This window comes from Neovison vison, chromosome 3 (genome assembly GCF_020171115.1).
Source record: "Neovison vison isolate M4711 chromosome 3, ASM_NN_V1, whole genome shotgun sequence".
Lineage (NCBI taxonomy): Eukaryota > Metazoa > Chordata > Mammalia > Carnivora > Mustelidae > Neogale > Neogale vison.
In genome coordinates this window covers 59,092,391-59,117,277 of record NC_058093.1, presented here as the reverse complement: position 1 = coordinate 59,117,277, position 24,887 = coordinate 59,092,391, and the positions used below count along the sequence as shown (strand labels likewise).

Below are 24,887 nucleotides of genomic sequence, written 5' to 3'. Positions count from 1 at the left end.
TGTTAATTTTGTCCAAAATAATTTTTAGTAACTCTGGCCAAAGATGGAAGTATTTATGAAAATAAAAAAATTCTTTAGGTGAATAAGATAGCCTGATACCTAGGACATTGGATGTCAGACTCTCCAGCCAAAAATCCTGTATCATTCAAATCCAAGCCCTTTGTGGAGCAACCTTGGACAAGGTACTTAACCTCTCTATATTTCTGTTTTCTTAAAGTGGGAACAATGAGAGCAATCAACCACATGAGGGTATTACAAGGGTAAAATGAGTTAATATAGATAAAAGCACCTAGAACTGGGTCTGGCATAAATAAATACTAATCAGGTGTGACTGACAACATCACTGCTGTTATTGTTACACAATTGTCGCTACCACAGCTCAGAGACTGGAAAACTCAACAATCCAAAGGCCAAAAAAAAGGGCAGTACCTGCACTTTTTTACATTTTTTAATGAGGCCAGTATAAAATGCCAATAATTTTGACTTGTGATGTGGGATTTTTGGCTTAAGATACAGTCCACCAAACACATCTTCTATTTACTTTCCCCAAAGAAAAGCATGTGCTCCAAGCTGTCTTATTTATATAAATGGCTACAGAATGATTAGATAAACATTATAATTACATGCCCCCATCCAGAAATCTTTGTTTTTGTTTCAAGGCTAATGGAGGAGATCAGTCCTCCTTACATGAGAAGACCCTGTGGCTGTCTTCTGGAAAACATAATTTGGTAGAACTCCCTTCAACATTATTACTAATTTTAGTTTCTGGGTTGCAGATGCTCTCCTTTTGTCTTTGTAGTTATTATTAGTACCTTCCTGTGTGTACTGAACAATAATGGTTTGTGATTCATTTTTTTGAAGTTTCTTTAGTGACTAAAGTAGCCCCCAGAGTGCTGTATATCAAGTTAGGTTTTGATATAAGGCATAAAATCAGAGAACTATGATCTAGCTGTAGAAGTCAAACACATTTTTATGCCTATTCTTTTTCCAAAAGTATTTTAGGTTACCCAAATGATAAAATCACACTATAGAATATTTATAGAATAAAAAATTAAAAAGAAATCTCTTATAGTATTTTCACCAGTTACTGTAATATTTTTGGCATATTTCTGTTAGTAGTTCTTACATATATTTTCAACATATATGTAAGCATACAATGTCTTTAATCTTTTCTTTTCTTTCTTAAGGTGGTGGGGGAGGGGAAGAGTGAGAGAGAGAATTCCAAGCAGGCTCCATGCTCAGCACAGAGTCCCACACAGGGCTTCATCTCAGGACTCCAAGATCATGACCTGAGCTGAAATCAAGAGTCAAACACGTAACTGAAGGAACCACCCAGGTGGCCCTTTAATCTTTTCTATACAGCACCGTAATGAAAACATTTTCCATGCAGCTACGTTATTCTTCACAACTATAATTGTTAACGGATGCCACATGGTTTGCCTACTCACTCCCTATTATTAAACATTTAATTTGTTTCTATTAAGATGACTATTTAAATAACTCAATGGGAAGTCTTTTATGAATATATATTTTTCCATATTTTGGAATTTATTCTTAGAAGAGATTGTCTAAGTACTTACAACTGTCTCTCTAGGAAATTATCTAAACTTATAGCTATATCATGAAGAAAAAAACTTTTCAAAAGTATGCAAAATAACTCCATAAAACACTATGACTGGGGCGCCTGGGTGGCTCAGTGGGTTAAAGCCTCTGCCTTCGGCTCAGGTCATGATCCCAGGGTCCTGGGATCAAGCCCCACATCGGGCTCTCTGCTCTGCAAGGAGCCTGCTTCCTCCTCTCTCTCTCTCTCTGCCTGCCTCTCTGCCTACTTGTGATCTCTGTCTGTCAAATAAATAAATAAAACCTTAAAAAAAAAAAAAAACACTTATGACTGCTAACTAATACCAAAAACAATACTCTCTCCGTTAAATTCTTATACTGGTTATCATCTGAATTTCATTTCCATTCAAATAGCCATATCCTCTCCTTGGCCTCTAAATACATAACTTTGGAAGTATTTCTCACTCTCATGACATTCTGCCTCTTTGTCTGTTGGCACTTGTGTCAACTATAATTAAGCACTTCTTTGAGTAATGTTTAATGTCTAACTTTGTCAATAGATAATATGCTATGAAGAGCAGAGACCACACCTATTTGGTCACCTTGACACCCAAATGTCTAGCACACAGTCATTCATTGATATATAATGGTTTAAAATTTTGTGCAGAATATTTTGCTAACTGCTATGGGGAAATAAATAGAAATACATGACAGTCCTTGCCTTTAAGGAGTTGTAATAATAATAATAATCCTTTACTATTATTTTTATTTTAATATGCTGTAGGAGAAAGTTCATGGACTTTAAAACCAGATGGATTAGGGGTGCCTGGGTGGCTCAGTCATTAAGTGTCTGCCTTTAGCTTAGGCATGATCCCAGGGTCCTGGGATGGAACCTTGAATCTGGCTCCCTGCTCAGCAGGAAGCCGGCTTCTTCCTCTCCCACTCCCCCTGCTTGTGTTCCCTCTCTCACTGTGTCTCTCTCTGTCAAATAAATGAATAAAATCTTGAGGAAAAAAAAAGATGGATTTGAGTTTGACTCTCATTTATCATCCATTGGCTATATGATATTGGACAAATTAGTTAACTTGTTGGAACCTCACATTGTTAATCATCTGTAAAGCAGGGGTAATACTTGTTTCACAAATTATTGTGAGGTTAAATAAAGTCATGGATGCAAAATCTTGTTACAGCTCTTATAAATTAGAAAGTAACCCATGATTTTTTGTTGAATTAATGAATAAAGCCTTGTCAATTTTGGATTTTCTTCCTTTTTTCCCGCTGGTTTATTTACTTTCTTCCCATTATTGTCTGAGTCAACAGTAAAGACAAACATTTCACACCTAGGTTAGTGATTCTTGCTCCCATTTCTATGATCACCTTCTAATCTATTATCACATAATTCTTCCCAGAGCTTTGTCATTATCCCCAACTTTTTACCAGATAAAACTTACTACAATTTTTAAGGATCCTTGACAGTTGGTCCCAGGAGTCTATTCTATCTCAGTGCCCTCACCTCTAATTATGACCTGCTCATACAGAAGATACAGATATAATAAAGAGAGAGAAAAACATGGATAAGCTGTATAAAATAAACTCAGATGACAGGTACAACAGAGATAGCATGACAACTTAGGGTTTATTTCTTCTACGAATATTTTCCAACTCCCCAGGGTAATTTCTTTCTTCTTCCTCCAGTCTATTATGCATATATCTAGCACACATACTACACTATGCTGCAATTATTTGAGTAGGCATTGTCTCTAGCTCCCTCCTCACTTATTAATTAGACAAATACTCAAATGTGCAGCACAACGTACAAAGTGCCCCTCTTGGCTCTTCCTAATAATCACCGAGCTCCCTGAGAGTGGAAACCATATCATAGTCATTTTCGTACTCTCAATACAAATACAATACAGAGACCACCAATGGATACTTATGGAATAAGCCAATGAGTGAGTAAGAAAATGCATGAACAAAATGGCAAATCTATTTATTATACTTGAAACATTTTGCTCTACTCTACCTTTGAGTTTTGTAGGCCGTTATTTTCTTGAAATGGGAAATAAATTTGGTTATTATAGGAACTGATTTGATGAGCACCACCTGGCTCATCTTTTATTCTTGCCATAAGATGAATTTCCCATCATAGGACTTATTCTTAGAAAGAAATTATAAAATAATGCATGCACACGATGCCAATTGAACACTTTAAAATATGCAGAGAAAACAAGCCTTTTTTTTTTATCACAATCTTATCTTCCACATGCCCCAAATATTATAGGTTTTGTAGGTACACTTTCAGATCTATTTCCTGTGTATTTCAAATATACTTCTTATGCATTTTTGAGAGTTAAGACATTGTCTCTAGAAGGCTGCTCTCAGGGGCTTACCTAAGGCCACAAAATAGGATATTGGTGCACATTCCTATCCCAATCTTTTAAGCCAAGTTATTACCAAGCTTCTTAAAAATAACAAGGTGATGTAGGGTTTCAATGGGATGCAGCAAAACTCATCTCTAGCCAAGATTTTTCTCCCTCCTTGTCACATGCCTATTTATGGCTAATCAAAATAAGTACTTTTATGTTCTAACAAGCTTTAAAATTAGAATCCATTTTACCTCTACTATTATTTTTTATCCGTCTGTTTTCATATTTTTTATTTCCTATTACAAATTAGAAACTGGCTGAAGATAATATAAAAGACCTACATACAATAAAAATTTATCTAAACTCTTTTATATTCTAAATGCTAATCATAAAAATTCCTTTGGCAAATGAGTGGCTTATAATGTAGTTTGGTGTCAAAAGTGTTCAACTAGACATTAGATGTCTTGGGTTTTATTTTTATTTTATAAAGATTTTATTTGTTTCCTTGTTTGTTTACTTATTTGAGAGAGGGAGGGAGATAGAGACAGCACACGAGTGAGGGCAGGGGAGCAGAGAGGCAGAAGGACAGGGAGAAACAGACTTCCTACTGAGCAGGGAGCCCAACATGAGGCTCAGCTTGATCCCAGAACCCTGGGATCATGATCTGAGCCAAAGGTAGATGCTTAACTGACTGAGCCACCCAGGGGCTCAAGATATCTTGGACTGTAGACCCATTTCTTCCACTTGGATAAGTCATAAACCCTCTGAGTCTTGGGGGTTTTTTGTGTTTTGCTTGTTTCAGGTTTGTTTGTTTTTTTGTGTTTTTTTTTTTTTAGCCCTAAATAGAGGTAATATTCATTCAACACTTATTCATTTATGCAACAAATATTCATTGAGTATCTATTTTGTGCTAGGAGCTGATTCAAGACACTGGAAAACCCATAGTCAAAACAGACTAAATTCCCTCCCTTCATGAACTGTTCACTCTGAAAGGGGAAGAGACAATAAATTAGACTGACTAATAAAGGTATCACTATACATACGCACAAAACTACATGCTGGTGAGGAGGCAGATTGGTGGGAGCTCTCATACATTGCTGGTAAGGATACAAAATGGTGCAACCACATTAGCAGAGTCTTATAAAGTTACACTTTTTAACACAGCAATCCTGTTTCTAGGTATTTATCTAAGAGAAAATAAAAACATGGCCCAAATAAAAACCTGCAGATGAAAAAATATAACCCCAGAGCAGAAAGAACCCAAAAGACAATCAGCTTGTGATTGGATAGACATTTTGTAGTACATTTATACAGTGGAATACTACCCAGTAATAAACAGTAAAAAACTGATGCAGGCAACAACATGAGTAAATCTCAATAGCATTATAATAAGTGGGAAAGGGGGGAAGCAGGCACAAAAGGTTCAATACTCTATAATTCAATTTATGTGAAATTCTAGAAAAGGTAAAACTTCAGAGACAGAAGTCATATCAGTAATTTTCCGGGGTTGTGGTTTGGGGTGAGAGATTGACTTCAAAAGGGCATAAAGAAACATTCTGGGAAATGTCCTATGATGTTTCAATTGTGCTGTCATTCATTTGTCAAGACTCATTTGAGGATATTCTTAAAGGGGTATATTTTATTGTGTGTAAAAATAATGCCTCGATAACTCTTACTTTTAAAAAGATATGTAAATTATGTAATATTTTAGATAGAGGCAAGAGAAGAGAAAGGAGTTGAGATTTCAGTTAGAAAGGCCTTGAGTAGATAATTTTGAAGGAAGTAAAGGAACAAACTACATAGATATCTGGAGAAGGACATTCAGGCAAAAAGAACCGCAAATGTGAAAACTGAGAAGCAGAAACGTGCCAAATGTGTTTACAGAAGAGCAAGCAGATCAGTGTGGCTATAGAGCAGGGGGTTGAGGAAGCAGGAGATACGAGAGGAGAACAGATCACACAACACTTGACGATAATGGGAAGCTACCCGTGGGCTTTGAGAAGTAGAGTGACATGAAGTGACTTGAAGTTTAAGAGAAAATTCCAGATGCTTCATACAGAACAGTCTATGAAAAAACAAGTATAAAATCAGGAACACCAGTTGGAAGACAAACTAATAATTTAGACAAGGGATTATGGGGGTGGAGAGGGTGGCAAAAAGGATTTATATTCTACATAAAGCCATTTGATTTACTGAGAAATCTAGGTGTGTGACAAAGAGAATTAAGAAAAAACCCATGGTTTTTTTAGTCTGAACTGCTGAAAGGATGGGATTGCCGTCATTAGAAGGAGAGACTTGAGAGAATTTGCACTTACAACTGCAAACAGAGATAGGACTAACCTATAAGCATCTACCCAGGATATGAGTTTGCTAGGGCTGCCATACCAAAATACCACAGACTGTGCGGCTTAAACACCAGAAAGTTACTCTCACACAGTTCTGGAGGCAGAAAGTCCATGATCAACGTGCCAGCAGGGTTGGTTTCCTCTGAGGTCGCTCTCTCTTGACTTGCAGATGGCTGCCCTCTTGCTATGTCTTCCCGTGATCTTTTCACCGTGTGTGTGCCTCCCAGTGTCTCTGTGTGTCCAAATATTCTCTTCTTATAAGCACACCAGTCAGATTTTATTAGGACCCACCCCTATAACCTCACTTAACCTAAATCACCTCTTTAAAAGCCCTGTCTTCAAATGTAGCCGCATTTGGAGTTCCTGGGGATTTGGGCTTCTACATACAAACTTTGAGAGGACATAATTCAGCTTGTAAACAACCCGTTTATCCTCTAAAAACTAGGTATTATAATTTAAAAAATTCTACTGTGGGTGCTTCATTCTTTTAGGTATCAAAAAAATTTTTTTAATGGAAGAAATAAATTAGGCTCCAGCTAATTATCTTTAGAGCATGTTCTAATTGACCAAGAAGACACCAGGTACATAAGTAATGAAGAGATAAGCAACACAGTGGAGTTGAGTGGAAGTAGTAGAACTGGCCTGGACACACAATGACATATTTCCTTACACTTCACATATTTAAACAGTCTTGGGGAGACATTGTTTATAAAAATAGCTTTTTGGGGGTATATAAAAACTGAGAACTATAACTATAGAATTTTTTTAAAGATTATTTATTTATTCATTTGTTTGACAGACAGAGATCAGAAGCAGGCAGAGAGGGGAGTGGGGGAAGCAGGCTCCCAGCTGAGCAGAGAGCCCAACACGGGGCTCGATCCCAGGACCCTGAGATCATGACCTAAGCCAAAGGCAGAGGCTTAACCCACTGAGCCACCCAGGTGCCCCACTATAGAATGTTTTTGCAAAGTAAATTCTTCCTTTCCAGAGTCATGTTGAAATTTTTCTGTTTGTTAAAAAATAAAAATAAAGTGTATAAGCTGAACATTTAATGTTATCAAGAATTTCAAGTATAAAAAATACCCTACGCTAACTGAATCTGGTTGGTTTTATAAAATATCTAGTAGGAACAGTCTTCAAAGCAATTAACATATTAATTTCAGTAGTTAAAGGGAAGTGTTTCTTCCTCCAAAACAAGTTATTAACAATGTCTCTAAGCATTTTATTCAGTGTGACTAATACTATAAAGTATGTAGCAGTGGCACTTAAAATATTCAGCAAACTGGAGATGAATGAATAAATAATGTAGCAGCATTTTACTTGACAAGAATAATTTCCTCAAAATTTCCCAATAGGAATGGCAGACACCTCGAGTAAAATTATCAAATCATATACAAAGTGCCAACTGGCATTATACTCATCTCATAAAGAATTCATGGCAATGTGCCCAGCAGGTGAAATACTCCATAAGCAGGATTCTGGTCCTGTTTAAGCCTGTCATCAGGTACCAAAAATGGCTGGACACTGAATCAGTTAGGAATTAAGCCTCAAGTGCCATCTCTAGCAGTTGAGGGTCATGATTCACTTGCTAGATTCCAATATAATAGATCTTAATTTCTTTAATTTTTTAAATAGACTTTATTTTTTAGAGTAGTTTTAGCTTCACAGGGATATTAAGCAGAAGATACAGACATTTCCCATATACCCCCTGCCTGGATGCATGTATCACTTCCCCCATTATCAACATTCTCTGGCAGAGTGGAACATTTGTTGTAACCCATTAACCACATTAACACATCATTATCATTCCAAGTCTATTGTTCAGGATTCATTCTTGGTTTTGAACATTCTATGGGACTGAACACGTTTATAATGTCATGTATCCACCATTACAGTAGCATACAGAGTAGTTTCACTGCCCTAAAAATCCTGTTTTATTAATGTTGAGTTTTAGAGGTTCTTTGGATGCTTTAGATAAGAGTTCTTTATTAGATATGTCTTTTGCAAATGTATTCTCCCAGTCTGTGGCTTGTCTTTTCCTTCATTTAACATTATCTTTCAAAGAGTAGAAAATTTTCATTTTAATGAGGCCCAGCTTTAATTCTTTCTTTCATATGTCATACCTTTGATGTTGTATCTCAAAAGTACTAACTAAACCCAAGGTCATCTAGAGTTTCTCTTGTGTTATTTTCTAGGATTGTTACAGTTTTGCATTTTACATTCAGGAATATGATCCACTTTCAGTCAATTTTTATGAAGGGCATAATGTCTGTGTCAAGATTCATTTTTTTTGGATGTCCAGTTGTTCAGCACCATTTGTTAAAAAGACTATCTTTGCTCCATTGTTTTGCCTTTGCTTCTTTGTCAAAGATTAGTTGACTGTATTTCTGGGCTCCTATTCTGTTCCATTGATCTGTTTGTCCATTATTTTGCCAATACCTCACTGTCTGGACTACTGTAGCTTCATAGTAAATGTAGAAGTCGGGTAGCTCCAGTCCTCCCACTTAGTTCTCCTTCATTATTCTGGGTCTTTGGCTCTCCATACAAACTCTAGAATCAGTTTGTTGATATCCATAAAAACAACTTTCTAGGACTTTATTTGGGATTGTGTTGCATCTATAGATCAAATTGGGAAGAATTGACATCTTGACAATATTGAGTCTTCCTACCAATGATCATGTACTATCTCTCCATTTATTTGGGTTTTTTTATTTGTTTCATTAGAGTTTTGTCATTTTCCTCATATAGATCTTATACCTGCTGTGTTAGATTTATACTTCAATTTTTTTTGGTGTAAATGTTATTGTGTTTTTAATTTCAAATTCTACTTGTTCATCGCTGGTTATAGAAAAGTGATGGACTTTTGTATATCAACCTTGTATCCTGAAGCCTTGGTATAATTACGTGTTAGTTTCAGGAGTGTTTTGTTGATTCTTCCAGATTTTCCACATAAACAATCATATCATTTATAAACAAAGACAGTTTTATTTTTCCTTTTCAATCTGTATACCTTTCATTTGTTTTTCTTTTCATACTACATTTGCTCAAACTTCCAATACAATGGTGAAAAGGAGTGGTGAGAGGGGACACCCTTGACTTGTTCCTGATCTCAGTGGGAAAACTTCTAGTTTCTCATCAGTAAGTATGGTGTTAGCTGTAGGTTTTTCTGCATTCTTTATCATATTGAGGAAATTTACTTCTATTCCTAGTTTGCCAAAAGTTTTATCATGAATGATTTTACTGTTTTTATTGATATGATCTTGGAATTTATCAGCTTTAGTCTGTTGGTGGAATTCCTTGTATTACTTGATTTTTGAATGTTGAAGCAGCCGTGCATACTTGAAAAAAATCCCACTTGATTGTGGTGTAATTTTTTTTTACACATTGTTGAAGTTGAGTCGCTAATGTTTTATTGAGGATTTTTGCACATTTGGTTATGACAAATATTGGCCTGTAGTTTCCTTTTCTTATATCTTTCTATAGTTTTGATATTAGGCTAATGCTAGCCTTGTAAAAATGAATTAGGGAGTATCCTCTCTGCTTCTATCCTCTGAAAGAGATTGTAGAGAATTGATATAATGTTTTCCTTAAGTGTTTAGAAGAACACAACAGTGAATTCAACTCGGTCTGATGTTCTCTTTCTTGGAAGATTATTAATTTTTTATTCAGTTTCTTTAATAGATATAGGCCTATTCAGATTATCTATTTCTTGTGTGAGTTTTGGCAGTCTGTCTTATTCAAGGAATTAGTCCATTTTATCTAGGTTATCAATTTTGTGGGTTCATAGTATCACTTTAAATTCTTTTTAGTGCTAATGGGATCCTTAGTGATGCCCCCATCTCTCATTTAGAGATGTCCCCTCTCTCTAATATCATTCTGATATTAGCAATTTGTGTACATTCTCTTTTTTTCTTTATTAGCCCAGTTAGAGGCTTACCAGTTTTATTGATCTTTTCAAAGAACCAGACTTTGGTCCTTTAATTTTCTTTATTGGTTTCCCATTTTTAATTTCATTGATTTCTACTTTGATTTTTATTATTTCTTTCCTTTGGTTAATTTTTAAAATTAAATTTGCTTTTTTTTTTCTAGTTTCCTAAGGTTGAAGCTGAGATCTTTGATTTGAGACACTTCTTTTTTAATCCACACATTCAATGTTATAAATTTCCATCTAAGAATTGCTTTAATTGCATCTCACAAATTTTTAAAAGCTGTGTTTTCATTTTCATTTAGTTCAAAATAATTACCTTTAAATACATTACTACTATTCATTACACTGATTAACAAACCAGTACTTTCACCAATGAAAATCCATTTCTGACATTCAGCAAAGCCTTAGTGTTGACTGAGATGTGACTAGTAGATAGGTTTGTGGTAATTTTTTCTGGAGTTTAGGCTCTCTGCTTTAATGTTAGTTGAACACTGCTGGAGTTTAGACTCCTGATTAAAATACCAGCTACCAATGGTTGTGGGTTAACCTACATACACAGATTACTGCAGTATCTGTGCTATTTTACTATAGATTGAAACATCATTATATTCCATTTCAAATATTTCAGATTGTATCCTTAAATCTAGGTCAATTCAGGAAGTGAAATAAGGTCAATACTTTAAAGATTGTAAACTCTCTGAGAATGTTCATCACATCTCAACTAAGTGAAATGCTGTGTATCTGATACACAGTCACATGACTGGAGGCCATTCTGGGTATCTTACGAGAAGAAACCAACAGTTTTACTTGTCACTCTCCCTCTGATGTTGGATGTTCATGTAAATTTCTGTCCTTTCACAGCCCTTTGACAAGAAAGCATGAAAAATAATTTACTTAATATCTGCAAATCTACAGTTAAGAAAAGGAAAATGGTAACTAAATGTGACTCTGAAAAGTAAAATAGTTGCAAGACAGTTAAGAAGGCTTTCTCCTATCTACCAACCCTCTTGGCCTCTGGAGGAAGAAAGATGAAGAGACATTAATCTAGCACTCAGAAGGCTCATAACCCATTAGAAACAATGAAGATAAAACAGGCAAATGATAAACTTACATTGGATGCTACTGCTAGTGAAGTTAAGACTTTATCATTAAAATAAGAATTTAGTTCAAAGCGAGAAGGAAAAACAAAGATAGCAAGTGTTTGGATTAAAAATCAAGAATGGGATGGGTTGCCAGAAGTTTCTTTACTGAATAGTCATTTATTGAGTGCCTATAATTATATTTATTTGATTCTAAGATGTCAGATAATCTATCAGCTTTTTAAAAGAGAAAAAACTCTCTGTTAAATGTGTCTATCAGTTGTAAGGGGCCTTCCCAAAAATGTAAAAATATGAACATGCTCATTTTAGGACACATGCAGAGCACTTCATAAAGGCAGTGGGGGGGTATAGCTCAGGGGTAGAGCATTTGACTGCATAAAGGCAGCAGGTTCAGAGAGTGCCTATTAGTCATGGACCTGGCATTACAGAGATTAACCTGGTGGAGTTATACATACATTACAGAAATAAATACATAAAAGTATAATTACAAACTAATGTTGCAAGAAATCTGGATAAGTTTGTATATGAAGTAAAAATCTGATTTTAGAAAGTTGAAACACAGGGGTTTCTCTAAAGCCGAGTTTTGTTCTTTATTCTTTGACTAGTGAACACTATAAAGTCAATGAGTTATGAGAACTTCCCTTTCATTTTCTTTCTCCCTACATCGCTGAGAAATTTTCAGCCTCTGCTAAATGTTGCAATCATATCCCTTGTTCTTCCAGATGATTTATCCACCATATTGGCACCATGTGTAAATCTTCAGTCAGAACTAATTTTACAGATCCAGATTTGTACATCTTTATCCCACATTAAGATATTCATAGCATCTCAAGTTTACTCAAAACTTCTAGCTGAAGTCTTTGAGAGTCATGTTAAAGTTACTGTCCAAGAGCACGGTGTCTTTACTTGCCAAAAAAGATTGGCCAAGTGATGTCAATTATTTTACATGTTCAGTTAATCAATATGTATCACTTTCTATAGTTTATAGTTACAGTATTATGTTGGGATTGGAAGGATAAAATTATTGTATGTTTTCTACTTTAAAGGAGGCTCAAATCTAATTGAGGAGATAAGAAAAATAGTATTCTTCTATGAGTATTATGTCACTCAATAAATAACATTTATCCAGAATAGTCCTGGTTTATGTAGAGGGCTGTAACTGGAAAAAACAAAAAACAGATGGGGGGGTACCAAAACTAAATAAACAAACAAACAAAATCTTTCCATAACCTAGCAGTAAAATCACCCCTCCTAATGGTTTGGTAATTGTTGAATATTATTTAACTCTAGTCTGCTAGTATATTGGATCCTGCTCTTTGCTTTGACCCAACCAACTGCAAAGAATTAATACCACCCCAATCTTTCTTTAGCTAGCCATCTTTGAGAGCTTTAGATTATTACTATATATTGAAGGAACATTCCATCTTACATAAGCAGAATGTTTTATTCTATTTTTGCCGTTTCTTAAAATCAAAGCAACCTAGAAAAAGTTATTCCCACAAACTCATTACTTATTGCTAACTTGACATATTCAGCTTGATCATCTGGTGTAATGTATATATTCTTGAAACTAAATTGATTATCTTGACACTTGCTCTTGGCAAAATGAAAAGAAAGCTTATAGCTTCAAATATAAGGTCTACATATTACCACATTATAAGGTTAGGGTGCCAGAGAAACTAGGAAAGCCTTTTTAAAAAAAATCAAAGACATTTTGTTATTTGGTTGGTAAAGCTATGAATTTAAGAAAATTTGAATATAGGCGGCCCAAGTATAAAGAATATCTGAAACGCAGGTCCTAAATATGATGCCTTTTTCAATATTTTACACCTAAACAAAATATGTGAAAGCAGAGGCATATTAATTTTGCAAAGATTGCAATCTCAGATATACTGCATCCTAGCTATGACATTTTCTAAGATTTTTTCTCATAAAAACTGTGAAAGCATGAGGCCAGCAACATCAAGAAAATTTTAGGTGAGCATGAGTATAATGGCACTTATAAACTGATTGGTGTGAAAAGGTCACAGTGGCAAGAACAAGAAAACACACCAGAAGTCATATGGAATCCATGAAACAGAAAATGCTTTCAAGCACACGTATGAGACTACACAATGCATTAGCCATTATTGTTAGCAATACTTTTACTTACTTTTTTAAACACACATGACTAAAAGTACATTGATAAATACGTTATATGCATAGCAAAATACTGGCTTTGCTTCTCCAAAGACCAGGTAATGTCAATACTGATCAGATTCATGAGTGCAATGTGGGTGGTATTGGGAACCTGGGAATCACAATGGGAAAATCTAAGTGAGGATGGTACTGTACAGATATCTGATCAGCACATTTCCCAGAGAAATCGTCAATCCCGTTTCTCTTATACCCATTTCAGCACCAAATTGTACTAAAACCTCATCACCCAGCAGGAGGAGCCAGTCTTCCCTAACTGTGGTCCAAGAGAACTTGGACAATGGGACACAGTGATTAGTACACATTCCTGCTCAGTCTTCAGAAGATTAGGTTTTGGATGCATACCCTGTAATAAAGCATAATTTAAACTTGTGGGAATCTGTTTTTAGAAAAGCAGAGATGGAAACATTGAGGGTCAGGACCCCTGCAACTCTCCTCCTGATTGCCCTGAAACGCAGGAATCACGGACAAACAAAGCTATTTTTGCTCTCCAATTATCGTCTGAGCATTTGTTTTACTGAACCCCACAATTTGTCTTGATCTCATCGTTTTTAGGGAGGTTGCAATCCCACATTTATCTACTCTCTCACCACCATCTCTGATCTCTCTTTTTCCTCTGCCTCTATGTCCTCATTTCCAAACACACATAGCTCTTTTCTGTCACAAATTACCATTCGCAGGAATTCACTGGCTTGTCCAATGGGCACTGTTTTTCAGTTTCTTTGATACCAAAATGGCCTGCATACTTTCTCCATGTTGTTACCGCCCACTCCCTTCTTCATCTTTTGCAAACTAGCATGTAGTTCTGCCTCCCCTCCCCACCCAATACTGTTTCTTAAGTTAATGATGATCGCTCTCCCTATCACTGTCCTCTAATGGTCTCTTGGCACAGCCTTGTCCCTTGCCTTTGACAACCTGACATTATGTATGTTTTTTTTCTTTTTCTGATCCTTCTCTCTTATTTTTTCTTCTACCTTCAAGCTATGACCATTATCCAGTCTTTGCTTCTTTGATCTTTTTCCTTTTTAAATCCAGAGAGATACTAAGTGGTATTCCTTGGTCTGAAGTACCTTAAAAGTGGCCACTGAAGGTTCAGGAACAACTAGAAGGGTGGACAGATGGTGCCTCCCACCACTTCAAATGGGAAAGTCCTGCTTTTACCTGATTTACTTGTTCTATGTTGTTTCTTTTGGCGAGCTTATTTAGAATCTAATTTCTTGTTTTACCACTATCTCTATGACCTTTGCCAATATTTCAAAGTATTAATATGTTTCTTATATCCAGACCTGTGCCATTCCTTCCATCTGGACCTCTCTCCTACACTATTCCTCAGCATCTTCCCAATTCCTACCAATATTTTGGTCGTCTATGTCCTCCTTCCTGGAGGAATCCAGGAAGTCCTTTATGAACCCCAAATCTGGGTAGGATGTTCTGTGTGGTACCATTGCATTCTGTATCAATCTCTTAACACAGCACTTTATTTCATTGTGTTTCCTGTTTGTCTACACTCCCTACTAAACTGGAAACTCACTGGGGACAGAATATTACATCTTTAGTGTAGTGCCTGGCATGTAATAGCTTTGAAAAATCCAAGCAGATAAATATGTAGTCCAGCAAGGAGATACAAATTAGGTGACACTGCTCTCTAAAGAGAAATGAAAGGGTTATCCCTCATTCTGATCAAACTGTCCTGATTTGCCTGCTTCCTGAGTGTCCTTGGTACCTCCTTCATCCAATTCTGAGTCCTGTTCACAACACCCACACTATTTGCTTTTTGGGGAAGTTATTTTATATTTCTACTCTGATTTTTCTTGTCTGAAAGAGACATATACTGTTAAAGATACTTACGATGACCAAGAAAAATTTAAAGTGCTAAAAATCATACTATTTTCAACACTATCATGACATCATTCTCAACAAAATTCTAACATTACACTATTTTGGCCTAATTTCAACAATTCCAATGTCTTCCATAAAGGTAATAAACCTTTCAAAGGATTTGATGCCATGTCTAAGAAGTTTATAGGAAAAATGTTGGTGGTTAACTGACTTATAAAGGATATATTGCTTCAAATATTTGCTATACAAAAATGTATCTATATAAATGCAACCAAAAAATCCTAAAATTAAATCAAAGAAAAGAGCAACGTAATATCCACATACACTCTGCAAAAACAGGCTTAGAGAAATTCCAAACTGCTGGCGTACTAAAACTAGAAAGTGCTGTAGGTATAGACCCATCTTGAAATATAAACGGTAGTATTACCTTCAACAGGCAAAGCCTGAGTACCTCCATCATAAATGCTGTAAGTTCTGAAAGCAAAAATCACATTTAAATTCAGTGAGTTTTGTTTGTGTTTGTATGATGAGAACTCAAGGATCAGATGGGTAGCAGAAGAGAGGACTTCTAAAATCCTGTTCAACTCTGAGAGTCTGGTCAGAGATTTAGATCATGAATCAATTTAACTCACTTTATCTGCAGACAATTTTTCTCATATTTCTTAAAACAATAGCAACTTTTGTAACGAGGAAAGCCCACAGCCAACAGGGGTAATGTTACTTACGAGTATTGTGTCAGCAGTTCCAAATCATTATGCATGTTGATTGGATATGCTTCACTGAGTTCAAACAACTTCTCCAGGGCCTCATAAATGAAAATGATGCAAATAAGAGAAGCAAAAGCTTCTTCAGTAAACCGGGTGATATAGCAGACAAGGGAACTTGCATCAGTGGCCACGAGTATGATACACAGGGTTGCTGTCCAAAGGCCAATACTAGCTCTCAGAGATAGGTATGACAGCCCATATTCTCTAGAAGGAGGAAAAGAACAGTGGGAATAAGGTCATTTAACAGCTTGCCACCATTTTAAATAGACTGAAATAAGTCTAATTCAGGAAGTGAAAGGAAATAAGTTTCACATCCCATGAATATCTAAATTCAAGACTGTCTAAAGGGAACATCTAAGGAGACAAAAATCAAAGGGGTTTCTCAGTGTTTAAAGAGTATTACCTTTTAAGAATTTTACTTAACATATTACACAAATCTTATTTTTCCTTTCTTTCCATGGAGAGACAAGATGACAAACTGAATCGAATCAACCACTTCTGCCTCTCCCAGCAGACCCCTAATGTGATGTTGGGAGAAGTATAAACACAGTGGAAAAATAGAGAGGGTACGTAAGGGGCCAAAAGTATTTGACACTTACTTGCAAAATTTAAACAAAATCTTTTCAAACACCAAAACTGGTCCTGTACTGCCTAATATGGTAAGAGGCTGTCCACCAAAGAGAGAATAGGCTATTCCAGTCATAGATGCTCCAAAGAGAGATTCGATTGCACTCTGTGTAGAGATAGAAATAAGTCCATTACCTAAGCTGTACAGGCAACCATTATAACTAGTGAGAAAATGTTTAAAATACATGAGTATATCCTTTCTCCTTTGCTATGAAAAGTCTAGCAACCCTGGGCAGGATGTGGGGTAGGAGGATAAGAAAAGGGACAAGCAGTCAGCAGAATATGAGTGGTACTCAGTGGGGAAATGTCCTCACCACATTCCTTATCTTGCTTTTTTTTTGGAGTGGGGGAGGGGTTGCCTTGTAACAGCTTACATGTGTTCGTGGTAAGTCTCAGGACAGAAGCATGGCCTGTATGAACAGGAAAAGGTATAAGTAGGAAAAGGACTCCCTGTGAGCTGAAAACTAGAGCAGAAAGCTAGCTAAGGATCGGGGTCAGGGATGAGACCAGAACCTTGTGTGAGACTGAGAACTTGTCCTGAGGTATTCTACTCCCAGATTACCAGTTCTACTAGCCATCCAGGGAACTCATATGAAGAGTACAGGTACGACCACACATCAAATCTCTCCTCATGACAGACTCCAAAAGCAAATGGACACTTATCTAACTACGAATCTTAAGCACTGACTGAGCTTTAAAAATCCAAGGAGAGCATAGTACATACTATACGACCTTCAGTTGCTTCTCCCAACAGTCCTCCAAATGTGATCACGGGAGACATGCAGGCGCAGTAGAGGAACAGAAAAGATGCTAAACACTGCAGGCTGAATGCGTCTCTGAAGTCACTCCAGAAGTATGGAGCTTTTCTTTTGATATCTAAAATAAGTCCCCCAAAAATCCTAAGACAGGGGGAAGAAACATAATAGTGAAATCCAAATATAAAAATAACCCGCACAAATCAAAACCCTCATTTACTTTGTTGCCAGGTCACAGTATACGTTTTCCATCAGCAGAGATGAGACCCATCTTAACCTGCTGCATTGTATTCTTGTGATCTACAGAGATGGCTTGTAACCACTATGTTACTTCCAGTCCTAACCAAATATTGGGCCAGCAACCCCAAAACCCCAGGTTCTCTCAGACAAGGTTCAGAGCGGTTCCTCCATCAAAAATCAAATGATGCAATTTAAGGATTTCTCTAACCTCTGTGCCATTTCTATCTTCATCAACTCCTCTACACTCAGGCCTACTACTCTTGATCACTGGCAGTATTTTCTGATAATTTCCATTTCATTTAGCATAGCAGAAAGTGAAGGTTGGGAGAGTAAACTGAAACGAGCCTTCATCGTCTCCAATAGTGGGCATTACCCTGGAGAGAAGATGGAGTGTTTAACCATGGCTCCAGTTACCTGCTTTCTCTGCCAAAATATTTCTCACCCGGTATCATTTCCAACAGGCATCTAAATGGCCTTAGGGACGACAGTAATATCTAGTAAAGACAGATTGCTTCCATTATTGTTTTCATTTTTAGGAAATTAGGAAGGGGACCTTAAAATAACCAATCTAGAAAAATGTAATTTTGATCCACTTTTGTCTAAACATATCCCAACATCTATCATTCACAAGACAATAATGGCCTTTCCTCGTATAAACTCACTTATTCTAAATGTACCCAAAACCCACACTGAAACACTTGAAAGAGGATTAGGGGGCAGGGGTGCAGGGGTGAATAGCATTAAATTGTAAAATGCTCCTTAAAACTTGAGGACTAAAATGTTTTCAATCTACTAGGAACAAGAGTATTAATGAACAGGTATTCTCATTCTTGGAACATTTGGTAAAAATATGTGGATTTAACACTTGGCTACTAAGAGCTCTTTGTGCTCCATGGAATAAAGATGTCGTATTAAAATGAATAAGACTATGATTAAGTTCCTGGAGGGAGGTTAAAAAAACCTACTATGTTCCAGTACAGTGCCAGTATGCTGAATATATTTGGATTATGCAAAAATATTAAGTTTTGTCATTTATTTTCTACATAGAAATATTCACTGGCAATCTTAGAATCACCTCAAAAATTATTGTTCTCTTGGGATACAAATTCTGGTTTGGGTTGAAATATGTATATCTTCAGGATAACAGAAAATTATGACTATTATTTTTAAGTGCCCTGATCTGACTGACATAGACACAATAGTACCATGTTAGTAACTATCTTACTATTGCATAAGCGATAGAATCCCTATGATTTCCTAGTGATTGCTTCCATCACCACGACAGGGAGTAGGAGAAACTGAGTAGGATGAAATTCTAATTGAAAAGAGGACATTTAAACTCAAAGAAGCTTACAGTGAACTTGTGACACTCACACACACAAAGATCACCTTCGTTTCCCCTAGGTGTGTTTGTTAAACATATGCATAATTTTTATTTGGGGAGGATCATTTCTGAATGGTGTGTTAACTTATCAAAGTCACAATTCAAAATCGATTTAATCTACTATTTATTCATTCATTTATAATTTATATCCCACCTAATCCCCAAAATATTTTGAGGTGGTTATGAACTATTACTTAGTAGTTAACATTTATAGGTTTGATAGTACTTCCTATTAGACCATTGTTTTCTAATTAATTACTTATTAGGGCATACATTAGTCTAAATAGCTATTATATTACTGTGTAATAAACGTGCTGTTAGCAGCAAAAATCTAAATCCGGAAGTGAGAGGTCATTGCAGAGAACAGTGCAAGAGCAGCCCAGATGTACACCAGCAACTCCAGGAGAGCAGATGAGTAATGGATACTTCAAGTCATGTCAGCAACAGAATCTGTGGAAGAACTCTGAAGAAGCGAAGATACCGGATATTGGTGACCTGGGAGGATTTAGGAAGCAGTAAGGAAAAGTGAACTTCGAAAAAAATCTAAGCTATGTGGCATGTTACACCTGAGAGAGAGAGAGAAAGAGAGAAAAAAAGAACCATCCAAAATAAAAAGACAGCATTTGAAAATATGAAAGCCAACAGAAGAAGTAACCGCGCTTCCGGTAAAGGGAAAAGGAAAAAATTGCTTGGATCATCTCAAATTATATGGAGCCCGAGGAAGACGTTCAAGGACATTTCCTCAGAGACAAAACGTAGATAAAGGGAAAGAACAGAGGAGAATTAAAATGCACAGAGTTGTCAGAAACGGGAAAGTCAGCTTAGAGGACACAGTGAAAGCAGTCCCGGAAATGGCCTTGAGAGGAGGGGAGTACCAATCCTGCAAAGCCTTTGCCATTGCCTTCAATTACAATGGAGGCTGTGTGCACATATTCCCTGAAGACAGACCCTCCCAAGGTTTTCTGATTTTCTGCTCACACATTGCTTGAAGAGAGACAAGCTGTCAAAAAACGATAAAGAACCATTTTAAGAAATAAATTGAAGCTTTCATCTCTTCAAAGATGTGTGATTAGAAAAATAAATCATATAGCTCTTTCAAATTACAACCACAAAAATAAAAAATACTATTATATACATCCTACTTGCATGTAATGAGATAGGGTCTATAAGAGTAAGTTCTTGGTATTTATTTTTATTTCCATCTTGAACTTGAAGCTTTCAACAGGCTCTTTTAGAAGGGGCAACTGACAGTTTTCTTATTCATTCTAAGAATCTGTGAATGCATTTTATGCACAGCAAAACGAAAGACTGGGTAAGATAAAATGGAATGAGGTATCCACTGTTCTGGTTTAATAGTAACAAAAAGCATTAGCAAATACTGGGAAATCAAACTAATTGACATTAAACAGGTATTCAAGTACTAGATACTCAAATAAATAGGTATTCTTTAAGTACTCAAAGTCTAAAAAAAATTACATCTCAAAATGGCAATTCCTGACACAAAGAACAGTATCCCATTTGGTCTGTGAAGTACCATACAGATGCTTTTCACTAACCTTCCAGTTCGCTGGAGTTCGGGTCCACTATGTCCTCCGTGGGGCTCTGCTTCCCCATGAGCTGCTGTTCCATTCGGTACAGCAGGAATCTTCCTCTTCTCCTGCAGGAAGTTTTTTGTTTTTGTGTTTTAATTTCAGGTGCTAGTTGTAAATAACAAAAACAAATTTTTTTCCCTTGAGGCAATATGCAGAGTGGCTAAGAACCCAGGCTCTGTTACTTATTTGCTGCATGACCTCTAGCAAGTTATCTACGCTTCCTAAAGCTTCAGTTCCTTCCTCTGTTTACTAGTAGTAATAGCATCTATCAGTGTGATTGAGAAAATTAAATGAAGTGATGGACATTTGTTCATTCTTTCAACTAATCTTTGTTGGGTGCCTCGTGGGCCATGCATTGTTAGGGATGCTAGAAAGGCAAAGATGAGCAAGAAAAAGCATTCATACTGGAGACAAACAACAAATCTCTAATGTCAAGTAGAGACAGAGCTATGAAGACAAATGAAGAAAAGGAAGGGGGCAGAGAGACAAGGGCTGAGTAGATTGGAGTGAAGGGGCACTAGGTATGGCGGTGTTATATGCCTGGCATAGCTCAACCCTTCCATAAATTTAAACTGCTACCGTTAGCTGTTTTTGAGGGTAGTTCCCTCTTTTATTCTGGCTGATATCTTCCTACCCATGGAATGCTTTACAATATGGGTTTTTTTTTCTGACTCACAGAGATTTAAAAGTTTATTACAAAAGGAGACTTCTAGTTGAGCCATTGAAAAATTAGGTGAGGCTTATGTAAGTGCTCTCTTATTCACAAGTGTCTTCCACCCACTTTTGTCAGTAATGGAGGTTTTTAAAAAATCAGAAAATCCTACCTATCAGCTATCTTAGAGCATGCCAATGTGTTCAAAAGGACTTAAAAGGATCATAAAAATGTTTTAAGTGGTGCAATTAAAATTTTTACTTAACTGCCATTCCAAAATAGTGTAACCACTCTCAAATGTTCTTGGGTACAATGGGACATTTAGGTAAAATGGCACAGGTTTAAAACATGAGAAAAATAGGCCTTGAAATGCACAAAATATAGAAAAGTTCATTGTTTAATATTTTTATAATTTTCCAGGTACAATGAATTAAAGTTCAATAAGAGAGGATGTGTGTCAATTGATGAAAGAACTGCCTTTACATATAAATAATTATCATCCATCGTAAAGGGCTTTATGAGTGGCCTCAGTACCTTCAACACCCAACAGTCACCCAGGAAATATTTCTTAGCTTCCACAAACCTCAGAAAGCAAGTGATATTATTTGGTCTTCTGGATAATTATCCCTTATTGGCTATGTTAACTCACTCTCTTACAATGGGAAAAGCTATCCTTAGATAAGGCAAATGATAAACCATGAAAGATATTTACCATTCTAAAGCACCTGTTTCATCAAGGAGTGTTCATCTTATAGTAAGAGAAAAGGTATGTGAAAAGAGATGTATGAACAGTATTGATAAATATTCCGAAAAAAATACAGGAAATATTTTTTGTTCAGAAACACAAGTATTTTCGTATTTTAAAACAAATCAATGAGTGAGTATATATTTGACTACTCAAACTATACAATTTATTTAGTCAATCAACAAATACTTATTGAGAACCAATTTGTGTCAGGTTCTTGGCCCCACCACTAATTCAACAGTTGACAAATCAGGTCTGTGGAGCTCACATTCTAATGGGGAATGCCAACAATAAACAAATAAACCCATAAATAAATTAGTTCTATGGTGTGTTAGAAAGATTAAAACTATGTAAAAATAAAAATTTAGAATAGAGTAAGAGGTGGTCTGAGGTGTGGGTAGGTAGGGAGGAAGGAATGGCGACTAGAACCATCCTAAGATCAGTGAGAAAATATCATTTGAGAAAAACCTGAGAAAGTTGAGGGAATAAACCATGAGAATAAGTGAGGGATATCTAGACAAAAAGAATTGCCAATGGGACAGTGTCATGGCAGGAATATGGCTGTAGGGTCTAAAGAACAAGAAGCAAAGAAGCCAAATGGCTGGGGAAGAGTAAGCAAGGCAGAAATTGGTAGGAGTTTACTTTGAAAAGGTAAAGGGATGCCAGGGTAGGTTTAGTAAACCGTTGTAAATATTTGACTTTTATTCTCAGTGAAATGAGGAAGTATTGTAGTGTTTTGAGGAAAGGAGAGCATGATCTCACTTGGAGTTACTCTGGCTGCTGTGTTGAGAACACACGGGCTAAGGACAGAAACAAGGAGACCAGTTAAAAACTATTTCAATAATCCAGGAGGAAAATTATGGAAGCTTGAACTAGGATGGTAGCAGTGCCATCAATGAGAAATAGTGTAATTCTGGATAAATATTAAAGGCAAAACCAAGAGTATTTCCTGGCAGAATGGAAATCTAAGAATAAACTAAAAATTAGTGATTTGGGCTTGATCAACAGTAAGATTGGAATTAGGACCTATCAATATAGGAAGGTGTAGATGGAACAGACTTTGCAAAAAGATCAGTTTCTTGTGCACTTTGGGAAGCATCATATTGCCTTTTCTAACATAAATGCAAAGATGCATACAGGAGCAGAAATGAGACAATCTACAATTCAGTTCAAACTTTGGACTTGTCAAATTTTAGATATCTATAAGACACCAAAGTGAAGATATGGGACAGGCATTTGGATAAATAACTCTCAAGTTCAAAGTAAACATTGAATTTGGAAGAGAATTTAAAGCAGTAAGATTGGATGATATTATCACAAGAATGTGTGTAGGTAGAAAAGAGAAGATGACTACAGAGTGAGCCTGAATCATTTCAAATTAAAGAAATCAAAGAAGAAAGAAGAAACCAGCATAGGAGACTGAGATGGGAGTAACCAGTGAGCTAGGGGGAAAATCAAGAATGTGGTGTTTTGGAAGCTAAGTGAAGAGCATATATCAGGGAAAGGGGAGTCAAATGCCCTTCACTGACAGGCTAAATAAAATCCAGACTGAGAGTTGACTATGGGATTGAGCATTGTGGAGATCTTCGGTGACCTTCATGTAAGTAATTTTAGTGAAGTGATGGGGACAAAAGCCTTATTGGAGAAAGTTTAAGAGAGACTTGGAGGAGATGAATTGGAGCAGGTAGTACAGAGACCTTCTGTGCCATTTGGTTGCATTGGGGAAAAAAAAATGGATGAGTAGCTGACAGTGGCAGTATTGAGAATTCTTTTTTTTTTTTTTAAGAATTGCAAATTAATTAGATTGCATGCTAATAAAAATGATGTAATACAGAACAAAAGAATTGATAGAGGAAAGAAAGAGGAGAATTGATGGTGTAATGTCTTTGAATAAGTTTGAAGAGATGGGATCTAGTGCAAAGGTAGAATTCTAACTTCGGATAATTCATCGGTAGTAATATATGGGAAGGCAGAGTACGTGGGCACAGATGCCAGTAGGCAGATAGGCATGGTAATGAGAGTCTAGGGAGGTTCTCTGATCATTTCAAATTTCTTAGGGAAGTGTGAACCAAGTCAAATCTGAAAGTGGGGCTCAGGAAGGATGTGCTGAAGGCTTAAGGACAGAAAATGGGTCTGAAATAGTCATCTAGGGAGACTTATTGGCCTAGGGAGTATAGTATGATAACTTGCAACATTAAGGTCCACTTGAGGTAGGTGGTCATGAATTAATGAGATCAGTCAGTGTAGTTATGATTTCCTTCAGCTATGCTCAGCTGTATCAGTGCAGGTACAGATTAAAGAGTTGGATTCACATAAGGCTGTGGTTTCAACAAGCAAGTAAATGGCATGAGAGAAAAGCAAAGGAGTTTAGGGTATACACAAGGGAGTGATTATAATGCCCGACATGATGTTCTAACGAACATTTTCAAGGTTATCCTTTAGGGTAACTAGTTAGTCTTCTTTTAACTGAAAAGAAAAAGTGTTTACAGATCTGTGATTTATGGGGTTCCCAGGTCGCTCATTCGGTTAAGCTTCTGACTCTCGATTTTGGCTTAAGTCACAATCTCAGGGTTGTGAGATCAAGCCCCGTATCTTCCTCTCCCTCTTCCCCCATCCCCACTGACATGTTTGTGCTTTCTCTCCAAAAGAAAAAAAAAAAAAATCTGTGATTTAAACATTTCAAAAGAACATAAAAACCATAAAAATTATTCCATGGGGGAGAATGGTATTTGAATGAATATGAAGTCAGAGTGCTTAATATCTTTTAATTTATCCTGATTCATTTAATGAA

General features: G+C 36.4%; 1 protein-coding gene across 6 annotated transcripts in view; it reads right to left on the bottom strand.

Moving 5' to 3' along the window:
• The window catches only part of SLC4A10 (solute carrier family 4 member 10), a 304,439-nt gene that overhangs the window by 63,472 nt on the left and 216,080 nt on the right, over positions 1-24,887 (bottom strand). For all 6 annotated transcript variants that reach the window (XM_044242202.1, XM_044242201.1, XM_044242203.1 and 3 more), the window contains 4 exons: positions 20,664-20,764; positions 17,453-17,627; positions 16,701-16,834; positions 16,060-16,305 (listed from right to left, as the gene is read on the bottom strand). In XM_044242202.1, coding sequence (XP_044098137.1) covers positions 16,060-16,305; positions 16,701-16,834; positions 17,453-17,627; positions 20,664-20,764 — 656 coding nt within the window. The remainder of the gene's footprint in view (positions 1-16,059; positions 16,306-16,700; positions 16,835-17,452; positions 17,628-20,663; positions 20,765-24,887) is intronic.